Source organism: Lathyrus oleraceus, chromosome 4 (genome assembly GCF_024323335.1).
Source record: "Lathyrus oleraceus cultivar Zhongwan6 chromosome 4, CAAS_Psat_ZW6_1.0, whole genome shotgun sequence".
Classification (NCBI taxonomy): domain Eukaryota; kingdom Viridiplantae; phylum Streptophyta; class Magnoliopsida; order Fabales; family Fabaceae; genus Lathyrus; species Lathyrus oleraceus.
The window spans coordinates 287,024,438-287,048,363 of NC_066582.1; the positions used below are offsets into that span (position 1 = coordinate 287,024,438).

The 23,926-nt window shown below is 34.3% G+C and overlaps 1 protein-coding gene across 1 annotated transcript; it reads right to left on the reverse strand.

Moving 5' to 3' along the window:
* Nucleotides 1-1,816: 1,816 nt before the first annotated feature.
* On the reverse strand, nucleotides 1,817-3,985 carry LOC127075149 (IAA-amino acid hydrolase ILR1-like 4). Its single transcript, XM_051016604.1, has 5 exons — nucleotides 3,550-3,985; nucleotides 3,047-3,172; nucleotides 2,659-2,967; nucleotides 2,442-2,570; nucleotides 1,817-2,278 (listed from the first exon to the last, which is right to left on the reverse strand). The coding sequence occupies exons 1-5, from the start codon at nucleotides 3,901-3,903 to the stop codon at nucleotides 1,916-1,918; spliced, it is 1,281 nt and encodes a 426-aa protein (XP_050872561.1). The 5' UTR covers nucleotides 3,904-3,985; the 3' UTR covers nucleotides 1,817-1,915.
* Between the last annotated feature and the right edge of the window lie 19,941 nt (nucleotides 3,986-23,926).

Below are 23,926 nucleotides of genomic sequence, written 5' to 3' on the forward strand. Positions count from 1 at the left end.
GAATCTGATAGCACATGATCGAAGCAAGCACATCGAGATGAGGTTCCACTATCTACAAGAGCAGGTAGTAGATGGGAAGATTAATGTGGAACACTGCAGAACTGAGAATCAGATTGTAGACAGCACGATGAAAGGATTGCAGGTCAAAGTGTTCAGAAGACTACGGGCTATGATGAGTGTAGATAGCTTAGACACAATGAATTAGGTGGTGTGTTAAATTGTAATTCCTCGTGTCGAAGCAGGTTGCTCGGCAGAACAAGGAAGTGTCGAACCATCTAGTATGTTGAGTTGTGTTAGTGTGTCGAAGTGTCGAAGCATGTTGCTTCACACATGATTTCAACTTATGCCTATTTTAGTAGTGTTAACTATTTTGGGATTTTTTAGTTTTGGGCTTTCAACTTATGCCTTATTTTTCAACTTATGCCTTATTTTTGTAATGAAGTGAATAGAGCATTCATAACATTGTATTCACAGTATTTTGCAGTTGCAAAGTGAATACGAAATTTTTCACAGTTTGTGGGCAGAGAGAAACTCTGCAAAATTTAATTCCTCTTCTCCATCGTTCTTTACACTCTTTCTTTCTCCATTGTTCTTTTCTTTTCATTGCTATTGTGTAGGTGATAACAATCTTGTTCATCAAGATTGATTGAAATTCTCTATAGGTTTTGGTGGATTTTCAACAGCTTCGAATCACATGAATGCCCCTATTGATGTTGTGTCTATTTGCCCTATGTTGAATCCTCAGTTATTATGACAGTTTAACTTAGTCGTTATACCCAATCTCTTGGTGTATAATTCAATATTCTACATTACACTCCTTAATCTCTTAGATCAACTCGCTAGTTCAAATACGCAATATTCGATATGTTAAACCCTAAGTTACAACTTATAATTTATTATCTCTAATTAATTACTAAGTTGAACATATAATTTAGATTAGATTCACATAACTATGATTAGTAATCATTATGACTTACTACAATGAATGAGAAGGAAATGTTGGATTTTGTTTGTGATAGATAAATTAGTTTGCGATATTTTTTAGTATAGTCGAGAACATCCTTATTCTCTAAAGTTTTGCATTAGGGTCCGTGAGAGTATCTACATCTACCACCACTCATCCATATTTCTTTCAAGAAATATAGTATGTAATTTTTTTGGACACTAAAATTCCTCTTTTTGATCTCACAACCTCCATATCAAGGAAGTATCTGAAGGATCCTAAGTCTTTAATTTCAAATTCGAAAGCTAATTTTTTTTACCTTTTCCATTTCAATGATATCATATCCAATAAATACAATATCATCAACATAAACTATGAATATAAATATTTTTTCAACGTAAAAGGATTTTATGAACAAGACATTGTCATCTTGGTCTTGAATATTCCACAATTTTTTTCATGACTGAGTGAGCTTCTCAAATCAAGCTCCGGGATATTGCATTAATTCATACATGGGATTTTTCAATGTGTATTTTTATGAGTGAAATATATATATATATATATATATATATATATATATATATATATATATATATATATATATATATATATATATATATATATATATATATATATATATATATATATATATATATATATATATATATATATATATATTTTCCATATAAATCACCGTTGAAGAGACATTTTAACATTAATTGATGTAGTGGTCAATCCATGTTCACAACAAGAGATAGGAGTATTCTGACCGTGTTCATTTGGAACAAATATTTATGAGTAGTTTGTGACATAAATTTGGGAGGAGTTTAGAGCATTAGAGTATGTTTGGTTCACAACTTCTACAATATCTCATAAAATCAAAAGAAGCTAAATTTTTATGACTAATAATTTCTTCTCTGAGGTCTCATATTATTAAATTTTCACATATATGTGGTAGATAACATAGAGTGACTAAATATAAGAATTAGTTGGATTTGAATGATATGAAAGAGCAAATGCTGCATGTATTGCAGCACCAATTGGAAGAACATCTTCATCAATGAAAAAATGAGAATTATGAGCAGAATATATGGATCCACACCCTAAAAAGAAAAATGAGCCAGGCACTTTTTCCAAGAAAAATGCAAAATCTTCACTCCCTGTTGAGGTTTGTGCTAGTTTAATGTTCTCTTCTCCAACAATCATACTTGATGCTTGTTTTGCTAGTTGGTAGATTCTCTCATCATTTGTTGTTGGAAGAATTGTTGGATGTTCTTTACCAAAGAAGTCAACCTCTGCTGAGCACCTATGAACTTCTACTTGCCCTTTGATAACCTGCACAATGAAATTAAACCAGCTCTAAAATAGATGCAAACACTAACACATTGACATGTGTTGGATCGTGTCGAGCACTGACACGTAAGGGAACGGAGACTCTACACACGACTTAAATATGAAGTGTCTGTGCTACATAGGTAAAACCAAACACGACAATTACCTCTTCTATCCTTTGCCTTAGTGCATTGAAGCTCTTTTTGCCGAAAGCTCTATAAGTACCTCCAAATGTAACAGAATCAGGAATGAGTTCATGACCAGACACTGCTTGAATCATTGCCACGGAAACCACCTGCCAACAGAATCAACCATAGGAATTTAAGTGTGAAAGTTTGGTTTTGAAAGATTCTATCAAATAGAAATTGAGTGTTCGAATAGACCTGCGAATCTAAAGGATCCACCTCCCTCGAAACAATGTTTTGCAAGCTAATGACAGATGCTGAAGCAGCCAAAACAGGATCAAAACAACGTCGTGGAGTTCCTGCTAAATCGCCTTTGATCTTTGCTTTGAAGCTTCCACATCCGGCTAATAAATCTCCTGGCCTCGAGGCAACAACGCCTAAGGGATACTTTGTCACTAAATGCAATCCAAAAATTGCCTCTACATCTTCAAGTACATTTTCTTGGATCATATCTTTCGCACCCAAGCCTCTTTCCTCAGCTGGTTGGAATATAAGAACAATAGTAACCTGCATGTGAAGGACTAATTAGTTTCGAATGGAAGATTTCCTATAAAGCTCAATTAACATTTTTCCAACTCAACTTTACCTGTAACTTGTCTTTCATTTCTTGAAGTATCTTTGCAGCACCAAGAAGCATCGCAACATGCGCATCGTGAGCACAGGCGTGCATTTTTCCATCTACTTTGCTCTTATGATCCCAATCAACCAGTTCCTGTTGGCAATTAACAAATGCAAGGAACACATGTTTCAACCAAATTAACAATTACTGGAAAATTAGTCTTTATATAGAGATTGAATCACCACTATAACATGTCAAAGAAGACCAATAACAACAATTAAAATCCAAAAAACACTTTTTAGTGACGGATTTTTTCATATTGTTAAATCAATCACAAAAGTTGGTATATACTACTGTACAAAATACAGGACAAAAAAATTAAAAAAACATTAAGATGTGATTTTAATTACTATCTTGCCACTGTACATGACAAGCTAAACTAACCTACTTATGATTGATGCAGGAAGCTTCTTTTGTTTCCTGTTTATTATCAAGAAAATGATGTTTTTGCAACATGTGTGTTTATTTACCTGAATAGGCAAAGCATCCATGTCTGCTCTAAGAGCAACAAAAGGAGGAAATCCAGAACCAATTTTAGCAACAACACCTGTTTTAGCCACTGGCCATTCATAACCAACACCTAAATTATCAAGCTCACGCCTTATTAAAGAACTTGTCTTGAATTCTTCATATGCAAGTTCAGGATATTCATGAATTTCTCTTCTGATTTTCGTAATCCATTTCACTGTGTTGGGATTGTTAGCAATCTCAAGAATTTGGTTTTTGAGAGAAGAAGTTTGGTTTGTATTAAAATTGAAAGAGAAACATGTGGGGTTGAAGAAGAACAAGAAGACGAGTAAGAGAACAAGTCTTAGGTCCATCATGTGGTGAAGTGGTAGTGATTGAAAATGCGATTTGTATATATTAAATTTGATGAGACTATATATTTATAATAAAGTCTTTGTTTATACATACTTTTATGTGTGATGCTTAGAATATCGTACTACTTTTATTATTGGTCTAAAATAATTTGTGGTACATCAAAAAGCTGTATTATTTGTCAGTAGTGTACTACACTGTTTAAGGAACTTTTAATGGGGACCACAATTATATTTGGTTTAATAGTTACTAGATTTGTAATTCTCTTTAAGTATCTGTGGTGTGTTTACATTTCCTACTCAAAAATTTACTCGAATTAAACCGAATCATTTTAATTTACTTAGAATTAAACCGAACCATAATTATTAGTTTGGTATACCATTTTGAAATTTTGAACAAATGAAAGGTAAATTTTCTTAAATCGAATTATTTATTAAAGAACCGAACCGTTAAATTATTTTTAAATTATTTTTTATAAAAGAAATTAAAACATATTTTTAGTATTTTTCATTTCCATTTTTAGTTCGGTTCGGTTACAGTTACAATTACAGTTTTGTTCGGTTTCAGTTTCGATTTAATTCTAAAGTTGTTTGGCAATATGATTTGGTTCACTAACGGTTTAATTATTTTTACTTCAATTCGATTCAGTTCGACAATTCTATTCAATTCATAAGTTCAATTATTTTAACTTTAATTCGATTAATTTGACCGTTCTATTCTATTCATGATTTTTTTGAACAACCTTAATTTATATCTAGAAGTGAAAACAGATAAATCATAGTTTGCATAAGAAAACAAGAAAACTACATGATAGGAACTTCTTACAAAGTTAGTGTATTATATATAGGAGTGAAAACCAGATAAATTATGATTTGCATAAAAAAATAATTACATAATAGAAACTTCCTGCAACTTAAAAAGGCAATATAGTTGAATAAAACATTCTAGCTATAGAATTTTATGAGTGTCTTTATCACTTAAATTAAATGATTTTAGTAATGGACTATTTTTATGTTACTATGTTATTATAAGTCTTAGACTCTAATAATTTTATGGTTAATATTTATTTTTTCTTCTGTTATAGGGGTGATTTTTGAAAAATATTCTGTAAAAAGAAAATTTGGATTCACTCCATGCCTTACGAAGATTTCTCTGTTTTGCCCCTTCAAAAAATCCAATCATAAAAAGTAATGATGTGATAATTTTTTTAAAATTTCTTTTAATGCGAGGTTGCAAATTCTAACGCGATGACGCGAATTCTAACTCGTGGTCGTAAATTCTAACAAGAGAGGCGTAATTTAATGCCACATATTGTACGAAACGCAATGCTGCGCGCAAACACGTAACAAAATGACAAGAGAAATCCAAACGTATACACCAATCGTAACCAACACGCATTTATCACAATTGAATCAAGAAAACATACAACATGTAACTCACATATATCAAGTTAAAGCGCGAATTCGCGTAATGCGCGAGTTGAGCTAATACACGCAATGTCATCATATAATGAAACACATTGTGCGAAACATAACACCGCACGCACTACGCCAAACAAGACCTTAGACAGCGCTTTTTTTAGCCTTAGACAGCGCTTTAAAGCGCTGTCTAAACCTCCGCTACTAAAGGTTTAGACAGCGCTTTTTTAAATCTTAAAAGCGCTGTCTAAGCCCCCCCCCCCCCCCCTTAGACAGCGCTTTGGCCAAAAGCGCTTTCTAAGACCCTCCTATTTTAATTTTTTTAGGTATACCTTAGACAGCGCTTTTGGCCAAAGCGCTGTCTAAGGGGGGGGGGGGGGGGGGCTTAGACAGCGCTTTTCAAAAAGCGCTGTCTAAGCCCCCCCTATTTTAATTTTTTTAGGTATACCTTAGACAGCGCTTTAGGCAAAAGCGCTGTCTAAAGGGGGGGGCTTAGACAGCGCTTTTCAAAAAGCGCTGTCTAGCCCCCCCCCCCCCCTAGACAGCGCTTTTGCCTAAAGCGCTTTCTAATCCCCCCCTTAGACAACGCTTTTTACAAAAGCGCTGTCTAATGTATACGAAAATTTTTTAAACTTTTGTTTTAAACCACATTTTTTCCAGGTTTATAAACCAGAATTTCTACCTGTTTTCAACCAGATTTTGACAGACAGTTATCACATTTTATACATGCCATTTTGGCCTTTTTTCTACCAATTTTTGGCTAACAAATATATATATATATACCAATTCAAACCAATTTTGCCTTAAATGTATCAAAATATATACAAATTTATGTACACATTTACAAGTCATTACATATACTACAAATGTACACATTAATTACACAAATTTATGAAAAAACTTTGAGCTCTATCATGAATTGACACCACTCCTCTTTGATTTCGTCCACTTGATCCTTTGTATAAAATGCACACTTGAATTCCTCAAAGTACTACATAATAATATAACATATTTTGAATTAATTCCAACTATTTAATTATATGAGATATGTGTAAATATAAAAATAACTCATAAGTTAGAAATACATACATCGGTGGGAATCACTAATCGGCCCAAAGCAAGAGTATCTCGCATAAACCTCAACACGAAATACCCGCAATCTATTTGATTACGTTGTTGAGGACACTACATGAAAAAAAAATATGGATTATAAATCCTAAGTTTTATCAAGTGTCATCACTAATATAATAAAAAATGTGGTAATTAAAAATATACCGCCACTTTAATCCATGTAATGCAGTTGGCGCCCCTCCTTGAGGTTTGGATATCTCGTTGGGCCCGAAAAGCTTGTAGGACGCTAATAAAATAAAAATGAAGCAATTAGAACAATTCACATAAACTAAGAAAAATTTTGAACATTCTCACTTACGTGTCAATTAGGACCTTCATATCCGGGTATGTTGTCCAATCATTTCCTAACGAGTCAAGATAATACACAATTTCTCGGATAGGATTGATTGCGAGCAACAACCAATGTCCACTGTAATGATTAGGCAAATGTTAGATGGTAACTTGGAAAATAATTATAATAGATGAATTTAGAATGAAATGCTAACCCGGTATTAAACGGTATAAAAAACAACTTCTCCGCATCTTTATTGTCCATGAGGATCCGAAGAACATACTCCGTCACGGTATGCGGTCTACTTAAGATTAAACCTAAGTTGACGGTCGCGGGTGCTAAGAATCCGAATGACTCGTCCAAATCATTGGGGCGCATCAATTTGTCATACAAAAACCTAATATAAAAACATCATTAACACCTCTTTTGAAACATAAAGTAAACCGGATTAACATAAAGTAAACATCATTAACATAAGTTGTTTAATTAATAAAACAAAGTAGACCGGATTTACCTAATATATGTATTGACAACGTTGACGCCGATTTCTTCATGACCAAAAACTTGCATGAAGTCTTCATTACTAATCATTTGGTCGTAATCAAAGCCGAAAATCCCTACCTCCATATGTACATTCCGAACACCTCCGGTCGGTATATCGGTCATCTCTAGAAATGTCCTGAGGCACGACCTATACTTGGTGGTAGGTTTTTTCCTAGCTACGGTCTTCTTAGCACCAGAACTTTTTACCCGTGCGGAGGCGTTGCTAACCTCCTTTTTTTGTTGTGCGGAGGCATTGCTAACCTCATTTTCTTTTGATTTGGATTTTGTGGGAGTCTATTTAACATAACCAAGGAAAATATGTAAGTAAAATTTTAAGCATAAATTTTAAACTTTGAATATACACATTAAAGTTAACATAAGTTTTAAGCATACCTCATATCTTACGCATATGAGGTTTGTCGGCCATGCAACAAACGAACCTACTGCTTCGTGCACCGTTGTTGCATCCGAATCATCGCTAGGATATGGTAATGCTGCATTCGGCTCAACTGCAATATCAACTGATACCTTCAAACATCCAGCAGGGAGCTCTCTAGTGTGGAGTAATACTCCGCTAACGTTATGCACTTTTCCCTTGCCAACCATCCGATAGTATGGTGACGACAAATACAGCTGACAATGGGAAATGCCCTAAAACCAATAATAACAAGAAATCGTTAATGTGTATATATGTCAAATACATAATTTAAGCAAATAGTTCAATTTAAGACAATTATATGTAATTACCTCTGGAATGTTCGGCTGAAAGGTACAGTTGATACTGTTTTTGTCCGAAGCATCTCTGTATACCGTTGAGGCGCTAGCCTCTCTTTCTCTCCTCAATGCATCAAGCTCAGCTTGCATGGCTTCCAATCTTGCATGAAGCTCCCGATTACTAGGAGCCTTTCCTTTTTTAACACTGAGGGAGGTCGGAGTGACTCCAAATCCCTTACCCCTCACCCGACCAGAATACTCAGGGACATCTAATGCCCGACTAAGTATGCTCTTAGTATCATCGGGAGATAGAGACTGAGATAGCTCCTCCTGAAAAATCAGATGAATACCGTATACTTGTCAAATATTTGTGTATAAAAATGTTATTCAATTAATGAAAAAATGTTATACTTACACATTTCTGGTATACGTTTAAAACTTCTTCTTGAGGAACTCCAGATTTGCCCACACGGGCTTCCTTCCACAAAACATGTGCAGGAAGAGATGTTTCTGAACTTTCCTCCTTCTGCAGCTACACATTAAGTCATACAATTTGATCAGATAAAACTAATATATGATGAACAAATTTGTTTTCGCAATTTATAAATACTTACCATGGATTGTTCTAAGCGTCCATATCCGACACGTCCTTTTCGGTACGGATATGCGGGACTTGATGCTCTTTCCCGATTTGTAGCACTTATTCTTTGAAAAGTCGGGTCTTGTCTTTTGGATTTGAAAGCTTCCCATTCTTCAGCCGATATCAAACTTTCATATTTTCTAGGAAGCTCCGCATCCACAAAATTACCATCCGCATCCTTAAGGAACTTGGATGATAAAAATGTCTGAAACCCTCTAAGAAGCTTTCCGGCCAATTTCATACAAAACCCTCTTCTTTCTTCTTCGATGTTAAAACATCGCTAAGAAAAACATACAGATTGATAGTTAGTATCGGTAATTGAAAAAACATAATTGATACCGTATAATTAAGGGCCAAATGATTGTACCTTTATCTCACTCCAAATTTTTTCTTTGGACTCTTTCAACTCTTTATTTCTCCAATCATCACATGTAATGGGAATTTCATTCCTTACTAGTGCACCGATGAAACTAGTTAAGGTATGCCCATTAGGTTCTATAAGTTGTCCCTGGTTGTTCCAAGAGACATCTAGTATGATGCCTCGAGATCTTCCTTGGACCACCCTTCGCATTACTGTGATGCCTCTTCGAATTTCTTCTTCCGCGGATACTTTACTAACTTCCTCATGTTGGTCATCAGCCATGTCTAACCTGTAATAAACCAAGGAAACCATCAAATATCAAATATAACTTATAATCAAAGCAATTGAAAACAAAAAAATAAAGAAATCATGCATTATCAAATATAACTTATAATCAAAGCAATTGAAAACAAAAATATAATGAAATCATGCATTATCACATATAACTTATAATCAAAACAAATGAAAAAAAAAATAAAGAAACCATGGATAATTTACCTAAGTCACTAACATCTCTTTCTTTTCTTTGTTGGAATATTAATCACTTGTTTCTTAGCAATGCGTACGGATGAATTGATCCAAATTCCCTCATTATGATCGTTTCTTATATATGACTCATCCGGTATAAGATCCTCAACTTCATCATTTCTATTCAACTCATTCCGTCTAATGCATGACTCATTCTCAACATCAATATCACATTGATCGACACCGCTATCATCAGTCACTTTGTTAGAGAAAAGCACTATAGACCATTTTGTACTCTTCGGGTCATTCACATAGAACACTTGTTTAGCTTGAGATGCTAGAATAAAAGGTTCATCTTTGTACCCCACCCTAGTAAGATCAACTTGCAAAAATCCAGACTTATCCATTCGTATGCCACTACTATTCACCCACTTGCAACCAAAGATGGGAATCTGAAACTTCTCGTAATCAAACACCCAAATGTGCTCAATAACTCCAAAATATGACAAATTTGCATATTTGGGGTTTAAGTCCTTCATACTTGATATATGCATTGCTTCAGCTAGCACGGTGACACCACTATTTTGCATAGTACTCTTATCATCTTGTTCTTTGGTATAAAATGTGTATCCATTAATTGAATATGCGCTATGAGAAAACACATGCAAACTTGGACCATATGCCAAACATCTCAACATTTCTGTTACCGAAGAAGGATCTGAAGAGCGCTTCAAATAAATATGATCCTTCAACCATTGTATGAAACTTTGATTGTGCTCTATAACTATCCAATTTTCATTTCTGTTCGGATTTAACCTTCGGAGTACATCCTTGTGCATTTCAACATATGGCTCAACCTCATTATTATTGTGCAGAACATACAAATGAACTTGATCTCGTTCATCCCTTGATATTGTCACAATTTTATTCCCAATTAATTTTTTACCTTCCATTTTGTCGAAAATCTGAGCTCTGGGGAGTCCAATCGATTGAACGTTAGACAAATATTCAGTACAAAACTCAACAGCTTCTTCAACAATGTATCGTTCAACAATACAACCCTCTGGTCGACTTCGGGATTTCACGTACCCTTTTAATATTTTCATATACCGTTCAGCAGGGTACATCCATCTCATATAAGCTGGTCCACACAACTGTGTCTCTTTCACAAGATGAACAACTAAATGAACCATTATGTCAAAAAAAGACGGAGGAAAATACATTTCAAGCTCACACAAGGTAATTACAATCTCTTTTTGTAGTGTTGGTAAGATCTCGGGATCGATCACCTTACTACAAATTGACTTAAAGAAAAAACACAATTTAGTTATGGCACTTCTTACTTTTTCTGGCAAAATAGAACGTATACCTATCGGTAGAAAATGTTCCATTATAACATTCCATCAATAATTCTTTCATCTGCATGCCAAGTAAGATGTCTTGCATCGGTTTCACTACGAAACATGCGCCTAAATCTCGGAATTATCGGAAAATACCATAAGACTTTTGTGGGAGATAATCTTTTCTTATATCGAGACAAACCGCATTTAGGGCACTCAGTTAACATTGCATATTCGTTACGAAACAAAATGCAATCGTTAGGACAAGCATGTATCTTATCATAGCTCATGCCAATAGAGCACAACATTGTTTTTGCCTCATAGGTTCGATTAGGAAGAACATTATCATCCGGTAGCATTTCTCTCATAAGGGCCAACAACTCTGTGAAACTTTTATCCGACCATCCATTGCCCGCCTTTAAGTTGTACAACTTTAATACCGCAGAAAGTCTTGAGAATTTAGTGCAACCTTTGTACAACGGTTTCTCTGCATCGCTTACCATCCTCTCAAATATTTCAGGACAATCATGAAGATCTTCTTCCAGTGCTTCTACAATCTCTTCAACTCGATCACAATCGTATGTTTCCGTGTCTTTGTCGTATGAAGCATAGGTCGTATTACTTTTTCCACTCGATTCAACATTCTCGTTAATTTTCTCACCATGAAATATCCAACACTGTTAACTTTGATCAATTCCATGCCTCAGCAAATGCGATTTCAATCCATGTGCGTCAACCTTACCAATATAACAACAACGCAAGCAAGGACAATGCATTCGTCTGGGGTTTCCAGCGTGTTGAACAGCATACTTAACGAATTCCAAAACCCCACTCTCGTACTCTTTGGTCATTCGATCGGCACAGATCCATGTTTTATCCATGGTTTTCCTACTTATTAAAGTAAACAATTAATCCAGACGAAAATACATAACTAAGGTAGTATCTTTGAATATCCTAACAATTATAAGCTTTAATTCATTTTAAACTTCAAAAACCTATACATAACCAATGTTAATATAAACTTCAATAACGTATCCGATACGCCAATATACCAACTTTAATTACCTCATCACTTTCATTTTTTATATTACAAGAATCAAACTTTTTCTATTACAATATACCTATAACTATACCTATAACTATATTAGAGTTCGTTCAATCATTTTATGGGAGAAATCTTGTTCCTTTAGAATGAAAGTGAGATGAACAACACTTTCACAGTTAAAAAGAAAAAAAACTACCTATTCAATCTTCAAGTATAATCACTAAGGAAACATGAAGTTTGAACAATATTGAACATCTAAATCCAAGCCTAGTCATGACAGCCCCAACATGCAATGCATTTCAAAATTCATCATGCATACCAAGCAAGTATAAAGAAAATCAAATTGCATACACATATACATACACAACTCAATATACATACATACACAAACTAACAACTCCCAAATCACCAACTATCATTAAACATTGCATTTGTAACACCAACAACTAACCGATTAGCATAGCATTTTCAACAAACAGTTAACCATAATAAAATTAGAATTAATTCAATTAACATCAACATTCAAAATCAATAAACCAACCATATTCCATAGTAGTTTCAATGAACATTCAAATTGATTTCAAAGCATCATTAACTTTAGCATATCATTGCAACGTCCATCAACATAATAATGATTTCTAACTTCCATACTAACCTCAACTAACATGATCAATGGACTTCTAACTTATGTCACCTCTAATTACTAACAGCTTATTAACTAACATTTTTCATAACACATTTTCCTAACTGTTTTGACTACTAATCTAACTCTCCTAACACAATTAGTCTTCAAAGGGAATATGACTCTCAAGTTTTGAGAGTATCAATGAAGATAGGATGTAGTTCATTGAATATGCCAAACCTAAAGAACTTAAGTCCACAAGTCAAACACACCAGTTCTGTTCATTGAATATGCGCTTTAAAATTTACATGGTACTCATAGAATCACCCTAGCTCAGAAAAAACACACAAACACAAGAAAAACAATAAAAAAGAAAAAGAAGTATCTTGAAACATACCAGTTCTGTTCGCTTGGAATCGATGCCCGGTTTTATATGTGCTTCAACAGTTTCGTCAAACTTTGCCTTGGCATTGGCCTGAACAATATATAATGATATTAAATGATACAGTAAGCAATGGAACATTGCAGGTAAAACAGGAACAGTGTAATTGTGTCCAGTATCTTACTCAATCAAGAATACAGTACACACAAAAAATCAAGAATACAGTACACACAAAAAATTTTGGGAATATCGGCACGGTTGAGATTGTTGAGATGAGGAGTGCGGTGGCGGAAACGGTGGAGGTTCGGAGGTGAGAGGCGAGTGCGGCGGTCGCTTGTTTGGGTGACGGCGGAGGGACCCTCGAAGGCGGAAAATAGGGTTTTCGAAAGTTGAAGGAAAATGGGGATGTCGTGTTTTGGGTGTCTGAGAGGTGAGTGAAGAAGAGGGAAAACAAAAAGACTGAGAACGAAAATAGAATCCTGAAATTTTATTTTAATAAGACCTTAGACAGCGCTTTTGTGGAAAGCGCTTTCTAAGGTATGCCTAAGACAGCGCTTTCCAAAAGCGCTTTCTAAACCCCCCCTTAGACAGCGCTTTTGGTTTTAATTTTTTTTTTAATTTAAAGACTTTAGACAACGCTTTACCAAAAGCGCTGTCTAAAGTCTATATTTATAAGCGCTTTCTAAAAGCGCTGTCTAAGGGGGGGTCTTAGACAGCGCTTTTAGAAAGCGCTGTCTAAGACCCCCCCTTAGACAGCGCTTTTATTATTTTCTTGGAACATTTTCCGTGTTTGTTTTTAATTTTAACCTTAGACAGCGCTTTCTTTTAAAAGCGCTGTCTAAGATGCGCTGTTAAAAGTCATTTTTGGTGTAGTGACGTGAACAAACAGTACTACAACTCGATTAAAACATTCGTGCCCAATTTCGACATAACAAAAATCAAACAACAACACAATACAACTCACACAAGTTCATCATCATTACAAAATCATTACATAAAACAGTTCATCACACTCAACACACAAAATAGACGCATGCAAAATATCGAAACACACTGATGTCGAACATGCGTAACATCTCAGATTCTGTTTCAACATAAAATAACGCAGAAAAAGCAAAACACATACAAACTAAATGTATTTACAACATCGCAACATAATTATCAACACAAATTAAATTCAAAGTTTTTTGCTTAAACTCAAACATCACGCACAACAACAAGACATACAAAACACAATTGAAAAACAAATCTAAGAAAAATACCAACTGAAGCAAAGAAATCGAGTCAATTTTAATGGTGTTGAGTTGTTGTTGCAAATCTAGATGGAGAGTTTTTGTATGGTTAGAGCATGGCCGGTGGACGGAAGGAAGAAGGATAGTGGTGGTTGGAATGAAACGTTTCGCCATAGTGGATGTTGTGGTGCCGTAAGAGAGATGAGTAAAATGGTGGAGGAAGGTGTTGAAGGTTGTTATGTTGGTGGAGGGTTGTAGCCGACGACGACGACTGAGTTGTTATTATTGAAGGGCGGTCAAAGTGAGGTGATGAGGAAAAGGAGAGTGTGGAGCGGTGACCGGAAGAATGAGCAGAGATGGTTTTGTTGTGAAGGGTAAACAGTGAGTCAGAGGCGGAGGGAGGTCGACGATGGTGGTTTTGTGGTGATTTGGTTTGTTGGGGAGGAAAAGATCGGAGGTGAAGGTTGACAAAAGAGTTGATGGTTGTTATGACGGAAAAGGAAAAGGTTGTGAAGAAGAAGAAAAAGCGCTTCTTCAACGCGTTTCTTTTTTAGTTTCCCCCTTTTTTTCTTCTTTATTTTTTGTTTAGATTTTTGAGAGTGTGAGAGACGAATGCAGCAACTGCTTTCCTCCTTTCAACTAGTCTAACATGTTCCAATTTATACCCTCACATTAGGGTTTTATCATTTTAATTATTCCAACTTTACCCCTTTGTATTTTATCTTAATTAAACATATAAAAATAATTAGTGTTACATTATTACTTTTGTTTTGATTATTTCAATTTAAAAAAACTGAACAAAAAAGGAACCGAATCGGATAAAACGGGAACGCGCACAAAGGCTTAAAAAATAAATAAGCACATCAGGTTAAACTACGTGTAATATAATTCAGTAGAAAAGATAGTCGCATATCAAATATTATAGTTAAAAATACTCGATTAGAAAAAACTCAAACTGATAAGAATGCGAACGCACGCGGATGCAAAAAAATTAAATTACCGCACCAAAACTAACCTAAGAGTGATGTAGTTCAATAAAATAGACAGTTATAGGTCAAAACCTGAAAACACTATTCTCTGGTTTTACGCACTGTTAAGAAATTAATTCAACCAGTCTGTCTGCAAAGCTGAAATTTATTCTGGTTGACTTTTTGGGACTACTCCTAAAGAAATGAATGTAATGATATGCAAATGATACAAATACCATTTGAATGAATGAAATGGAAAAAGGGGAAATATTTAGGATATGACACAAAGGTGGTTGTTAAAGATTGCAAAACAAGCAAAATTTAGGGTATGACAGCTGCCCCTATTTAAATATCTTCGACCATAGAATATGAAGGATGTCAATCTTCATATGATCGCAGTGGGATATAGTTAAATACTAAATGATCCCAAATTTTTCCCTGGATAGAATAAGATGATTTGTTATGTTACGAGTTTATGGTAGACTTTTCTTGCTGTGGATATGAAATGTGAAACAAACTCTTTGTGAATTACTAAGATGAGTTGTAAAGGATGTCTTTTGGGAATTCAATGAGGTAAAGTGAAAAGACTCAATGGGGAATAAATTTGACAAAATGGCTAGTTAAGCACACTCCTTAGGGATGAAATTCTAACATAACAAAAATAACAAGTTACATATTCTCATGTAACAATAATGAAAGGTTATGGCTTCTCACAATATGAAAAGGTGTGTTACAGATTCTCACGTGAAAAAAATGGTGGGTTCTAGATTCTCATAGAACGAAAATAACAAGTTACAGATTCTAATATAACAAAGGTGAAAGGTCCTGACTTTTCATAGATCAGAATAAAAAAAACAAGTTACAAGTTCTCATATAACAAAAGGAAAGGTGTTGGGTTCCCATAGAACAAAAAAAGATAAGTTAAGGATTCTTATGTAACAAAAGGAAAGGTCATGGCTTCTTACATAATGAAAAGGTAAGTTACAGATACTCACATAACAAAAGGAAAGGTCCAGGCTTCTCACAAAACAAAAAAAAAGGTAAGTTACAGATTCTCAGGTAACAAAAGTGAAAGGTTATGACTTCTCACATAACGAAAAAAGGTCAGTTATAGATTCTCATGTAACAAAATTGAAAGGTTTTGACGTCTTACAAAACAAAAAGGTAGGTTACAGATTCTAACGTAACAAAAATGAAAGGTTTTAGCTTCTCACAAAATGAAAAAATTAAAGTTACAAATTTTCACGTAACAAAAGTGAAAGGTTTTGGCTTCTCACTGAATAAAAAGTTAGGTTATAGATTCTCACATAACAAAAGTGAAAGGTTTTGACTTCTCGCATAATGAAAATGATAGGTTACAGATTCTCACGTAAGAAAAATGAAAGGTTATGGCTTCTCACATAACGAAAATGACAGGTTACAGATTCTCACGTAACGAAAATGAAAGGTTATGGATTCTCACCAAATCAAAAATGAGTTAAGTTACGGATTCTCTCGTAACAAAGGAGAAAAGTTTTGGCTTCTCACATAACGAAAAAGACAAGTTACATATTCTCACGTAACAAAAATGAAAGCGTCTGACTTCTCATAGAACGAAAAAGTTAAGTTACGGATTCTCACGTAACAAAGGGGAAACGTTATGGCTTCTTGCAGAATTAAAAAAAGTCAAGTTATTGATTCTCACGTAACAAAGGTGAAAGGTTTTGCCTTCTCACAAAACGAAAAAAAAGTAAGTTACAAATTCTCATGTAACAAAGGGGAAAGGTTCTGACTTCTCACAGAATAAAAAAAATTAAGTTATGGATTCTCACGTAACAAAGGTGAAAGGTCATGACTTCTCATAGAATGAAAAAAAGGTAAGTTACATATTTTCACGTAAAAAAGGTGAAAGGTTCTTACTTCTCACAAAATGAAAAAAGACAAGTTACAGATTCTCATGTAACAAAGGTGAAATGTTTTGGCTTCTCACGGAACGAAAAAAATACAAGTTACGGATTCTCACATGATACATTTCAATCTATTCATGATTTATGATGTATGAAAGATCAATGCATGCAATGTGTTCCGATGGATATTGGACTTTCGAGGTAAGCAGGGCTTGGTTTTCTTTTGTTGAAAGGGTCAAGCAATCATAGGTTCCTAAGTACCAATGAATATTGGTGTTGAGTGGTTAGGCCTCCTTAAGGCGCCAATAAAAATTGGCCTTTGATTTTTTATGTTCGTTATACAAGGCTTCATGCTATAAGAATATGCCAGATGAATGTGATGATATGCATGATATGATGCTAGAGCGAAGCGACATGATCAATACATAACAACAATTTATGGAATGATTTGAATGTTTCAACAAGTGCCCATGTGGAAGGTAATGGATGGTTAAAACTAATAAGTGTTTTTCTTTGTTTTTCAACAAGGCTTATTGTCAAAGGCAAAGATTATAGGAGGTGGTTCTAGCATGATCTCCCCAAACTCATTTCAAATTCAACAGTTGCTGATGTACGACAGGGTCAACTTGAGCAACTCAAAAGTATGGAGAGGATTTTCCCCTCTATAGCATATCTTACCCCAGTCAGTTGGGTATTTGAAGAATTTACCTTTAAAGGAGTTCTGAAGTAGTCTTGCCATTAATTAACCGACTCTTAGAGTGGTTTCCCTCTTGATCCATCTATGTTTGAAAGGTCTTTGAACCATTCAAACAAAAACCATGAAAATTTCAAAAATTATTCAAATGGAAAAGGAAAATCTCATCACAACCTATCTTGTCATTATTGTTGCAAGAAGGGCCATACTATTGAAATGTGTAAGTTTAGGAAATCTTTTGTTCCTAAAGGAGCTTCTCAATGGTTTCCCAAATGCAACCTTAATTTCAGTCACTTTCAAGGACCTAATAAAAGTTGGGTACCTATTTCCCTTGTTTGATTCTACAGGTTGAATGTCTTAACTCTACGGAAAAGATGTGCTATCTTGATAGTGGATGCTCAAGAAATATGACTGGTGACATATCTCTATTCATTGACTTTATGATAAAAAAGAAGGGGTTCATCTGTCATAGCCCAAAATTTACCCTCCCTTTTACATTTTTTTTGCATACCTCATTTACATACATCCAAACCACATCATGCATGATCATTTCATTTGGTCATGGAATCACAAGCATGGCCATATTGTGTATTGTATCTTAACACTAACGTTTTATTTTATTTTATTTGTCAACTAACCCTAACTTCATGGAGAGATGGTACTTGTTTGTTCTGGTTACTCATGCAGGTAATCATGCTTCAAATCAAGGCAAGAATAAGGTCTTTTGGGCCAAGTGAAATTCAACTTTGTTTATGGTGATTCAAAGGTGGTTCATGTGTTTATTCCCATTCCACATTACTCATCCTTCAAGCTAACTTTAATAATCAAGCCCTAATCAAGATTTCATCAAGGGTTACTTATTATATCATTATCATGGCTTGGAATGCAAGAAAACATCAAGTTTTCAAGAGGTGTAAAAGTGTGGTTTGACCTAGTTTGCATAATTCCATGCCTTTGGTCCAAACTCCATCACTTCTTCAATATTCCCTGTAGCGGTAAATTCATGACCATCAAACTATGGATAAACTTGACGTCATTAAAACTAGAGTCGCCACCGCGCTTTTATTGTTTCCAAAGGAAAAGGGAAAAGTACGAACAAAACCCAAAGATAAGAAGTTTTCAAATCAAAACTAATAAAATCCCAGAGATTACAAGTAAGGGGGTTGGTTACATCGAGGGAAGGTGTTATCACCCAAAGTGTCCTATGTACTCCTAGGGAGCCCTTTTTTATGTGCATATGTTTTTGGGTATAAAAGATGTTGGTAAAATATAGAGTGTAGGGATGAGAAAGGAATTCATTGATTATATTTTTATGTTTGACAAGACCATCGGTCTTATGCCTACGTACCGATATAAAAATGAGGGATCAAAACCTCGTAGGTCGTGGTAAAAATTTCGAAGAAGTAAGTGAATTGATTTTAACAAAAGTTTAACAAGAAAAGGGCACAAAAAGGCCGAACATTTGAATGGGGTTGTTAGTTCTTTTTGTATTTTTGAAATTAAAGTCAATATGGTTAAGTTTATTTACAAGTTTGATTTTAAAAAAAAGTTTAAAATTCAATGGCATAAGGACAAAGTTTTTAATCGTTAAAACATGTCTAAGTTTGAAATCACAAGCAAAGAAGGTTTTAAAAAGAGGGAGGGATTTTGAAATTAAAGAAGTGTGAGGAGATGAAGAGACTACCCTAAGCAGAAAAATTAAAAGTCAAGAGTTGAAAAGATCTGACCAATGGGATGCAATCCAACAGACAAGAATGTCATATAGAAACCCATTTTACTTTGGACTTTGAAAAGCAATAAGCAATAAGCAATTATAAATATCCAAGCATCATGCGAACAGTCTTCAATATCTTCCAATGTAGCAGATGAAATATTCCTTGATCAACTCAGAACAAATCATCAGACATAAATAATAATAACAAAATAATAATCAAGCACATAGACAAAGCATCAAATGAATCAAAGAGATCCAAGGTCTTGCATCAGATGACTGCACGATCAAAGATAGCTCAGTCTCAGATGTTGGCATTGGCCAAGTCCTTTAGCACAAGGAATGTTGCCTAGTTCTAAGTCCATAAGTTCAGATCAAATCCCAACAATCCAACCAGATGTTTTTTAGTTTTTTTTGTTGTTATTGGATGTTTTAAGGTCCTAATACCACAAACAAAACAAAATACAAACAAGCAATATATACCATCACAAGATATGGCTCAAATGAGCAAAGTGAGAAGGACTTGAAACATAAACAAGTTACATGAAATGTAAATGGAAATGAATGATAAAGGTACTTGAAATTTAAAGTGCATAAAGTAAATGACTTGTAAGTAAAGTAACATTAAAAAGAATTAGTCAATGGTTGGTTAAATGTTAGTGGTGAGTTTCCTTGAACCAAGACATCATCCATGAGAAGGGATCCAACTTGGATAAATCAACAAGTATGCCACTAGCTCTCATGAATGGAAAAAAGGTCAAGTTCCCACACAATGCCATGAAGAATGGGAGAGTTCAAATCTCACTGACTAGAATGCTATGCCTTGAGGGTTAAATTTAGCTCTATAATAAGCAATCGTAATTGGACTTATGTAGAAGTCACAACTATCTGAGGCCAGACAATAAAAAATAGGTGTTAATGCATGTTAGAGACTTGGTTCAAAGAATCAAACTCCTAAAATATACCACACATTAAAATAAATGGGAAGGACCTATCTCAGTCATACTTGTGTTGATTCATATGACACAAGATCATTGATGGACCAACTAACATTTAGACATTAGAGAAATCATTTATGACAGTTTAACTTAGTCGTTATACCCAATCTATTGGTGTATAATTCAATATTCTACATTACACTCTCTAATCTCTTAAATCAACTCGCTAGTCCAAACAAGCAATATACAATATGTTAAACCTTAAGTTACAACTTATAATTTATTATATCTAATTAATTACTAAGTTGAACATATAATTTATATTAGATTCACATAATTATGATTAGTAATCATTATGACTTACTACAATGAATGAGAAGGAAATGTTGGATTTTGTTTGTGATAGATAAATTAGTTTGCCAACAATGTTTGATATTTTTTAGTATAGTCGAGAACATCCTTATTCTCTAAAGTTTTGCATTAGGGTCCATGAGAGTATCTACATGTCTACAACCACTCATCCATGTTTCTTTCAAGAAATCTAGTATGTAATTTCTTTCGACACTAAAATTCCTTTCTTTGATCTCACAACCTCCATATCAAGGAAGTATCTCAAGGATCCTATATCTTTAATTTCAAATTCGAAAGCTAATTTACACTCCCTTTTTACTTTTTTTTTGCATACCTCATTTGCATACATCCAAACCACATCATGCATGATCATTTCATTTGGTCATGGAATCACAAGCATGGCCATATTGTGTATTGTATCTTAACACTAGGGTTTCCTTTTATTTCATTTATCATCTGACCCTAAATTCATGGAGAGATGGTACTTGTTTGTTATTATTACTCATGCAGGTGATCATGCTTCAAATCAAGGCAAGAACAAGGTCTTTTGGGCCAAGTGAAATGCAAGTTTGTTTATGGTGATTCAAAGGTGGTTCATGTGTTTATTTCCATTCCATATTACTCATCCTTCAAGCTATCTTTAATAAAAATCAAGCCTTAATCAATATTTCATCAAGGGTTGCTCATTATATCATCATCATGGCTTAGAATGCAAGAAAACATCAAGTTTTCAAGAGGTGTACAAGTGTGGTTTGACCTAGTTTGCATAATGTCATTCCTTTGGTCCAAATTCCATAAGTTTTTCAATATTCACCCAAATTCCAAGCTTCTTTGAGATAAATGTGCCTATAGGGATCCTCTACAATTTTGATTCAAGGGTCAAACATCAATTCATGCATTAAGGACTTCATTTGTGTAAAGGACCATGTTGTCAATTTGGGCCAAAACCATTCCATGGCCCCTACTTTCCACCCTTGCCATTTTCATCTCAAGCATTCTTTTGATCCCATTCTTTTTCACTTTTTAAATCTCATTTCAAGGATCATTTGGCCCAAGTTTGGCTCAAAATGAACTAGGGAATCAAAAGTTATGGCATCATGAGCATTGGACCTCAAAATGATCTAGCATGTTGCAATGTGCTTGACCAATTGCCTAGCCCATTTTTCAGGTCACGTCATCAACTTCACATGCCCAAAACATTCACAGAAAAGATCCTTTTGGGTTTATTTTTTTTTTGCATCTTATTCTACTCTATGAAGTGATCATTTGACTTAAAGAAAATCACAAAACACACGTGTGGATTGAATTTGGCATAAGATTGAACTTGGTGACCTAACTCTGTTTTGGTCTGTGACCTATAATGTTGAAACTTGCACAAATCACTTTAGGACTACTTCTCACGCGTGCAAACCAATTACCCATGACCAAAATCATCTAAAGATAACTTGAAACAACCTGAATCACTCCAAATGCACGAGTTTGGTGCCAAATTTTCACACGCTCGAGATTTGAAAATTTCCCACTCAATTCACACGAATTCGAGCCAATTCCACACGTATTTTGATCCCATTTCATTCCCTATAGATAGTTGAAGCTATTGAATTCATTTTCAAGCTTGGAAAGCCAAAAAAAATCCGCCACCATTGAAGCTCGATACCTCTAAAAACCAGTCAATCTACTTTTCGATTCGAGCTCTTTTCCTTCCAATTCTTTGCATAGAATCCTTCACTGGCATCCTCTGAAGGTGTTTGAAGCTTTGCTTTGGTCTAAATACTTATGCAACCTAGCTTCCATATCCATCATTGTTGACTTCTGAAGCTTCCTTCGAACATGTAGATACGAGTTATAACCTTGAGCAAACAAGTTACCATTCTCTTTGTGAGGTTCCATTGATCAAAAGCCCTAACCTACTTATCATTTATTTTAAGTATTAAACATTTAATTTTACTTTGAAGAACTAGGGTTCTTCGAGTTTCTGAGTAAATTCTCCCTGCTCAGAGCAAATCAATTGCTCTGATGCAGGGAGACATGAACAATGAAGTGTTTCGCATCTGAATCCATGTGTGATTCATGTTAAAAACACGAGTTCATGATGTTACAAAATCACAAGTTCTGAGGTTGAAGATAGAGTGCTTCACGCATGTTGGAGACACTTTCAAATGATTAAGCCAATCAGCGCGTGCCACCTTGCTAGCCGTTGCATTTGAATTATTTTAATTTCATTTTATTTTCATTTTATTTCATTTTCTTCTAAAAACAATTAAATATAGTTCCCTTATTATTTGTTTGTCCAAATTGTTTCCATAATTCCATAAAAATATTTTCCACCTCATGCCATTTTTTTTCATTTTTTTAAAAATGATTTTTGCATTAAATGCATATTTTCTTTTATTTTACATTAAATTTGTTTTTGTATTTTTATTTTAATCATTTTAAAACATTTTCTTCCCCAACTTTTAAGGTCAAAATTATCATATTTTTGTTGACCTTCCACATATTTCTTGGACATTTATTTGATGTTTTGACCCCTCTTTGACATTTTATCTTTTATTTTATTTTATTAATCAATTTTAAATCAATTTTAATTCTTTTTAGTTTTACTTTTGTGAATCACTTGATATTTTGAGTTGACTTGATTACTTGGTTGATGATTTCTTCCTCACCTCAAATCATTGATAGATGGACTTGGGGTTGATCAACCTTCTTTGATCCAAAACTGTTGATAGATGATTGTGAATCATCTTCAATACTTTGCATCAATGATAGGTTAACCCTCGATGCACCATATTTTGAGTTCTTTGATTTGAGGATAGAATGATCCCTATCTAATTGGGTTGATTCTCCCTTTCACTTCTTTCCATCTTCATATCTGTCTTTTACTTTGATCATTGTGTGACATGTTATTTGAGCTAACTTTGTTTTATTTCTCTAACTTGTCTGGCGCATACATTGTTATTGACTGACCTTAGATAGGTATGGCTTCTACGTAAGCCTACTTAGGATTGCTTAACATAGTGTTAAATTATCCCGACACAATTAACTAACCATTAACTCCTAACATTAAGTCTTGCTCTTTACATGATTGCAATTTAATTCAAGCCATTTAGTTTTATGTCATTTACTTAATGCACTTTATTTCATGTCCCATTATCATCATATCACTTCATCTTACCATATTAATCTGTTGCTCTTATCTTGTTTGATTATTTTCTTGTTAATCTTAATGAATCAAAACATAATAAAGTAACTTAGACCTTATCTTATTCCTATGCTTGATTTGGAGTATTGAAGACCTTCTAGACTTTGGATTTTA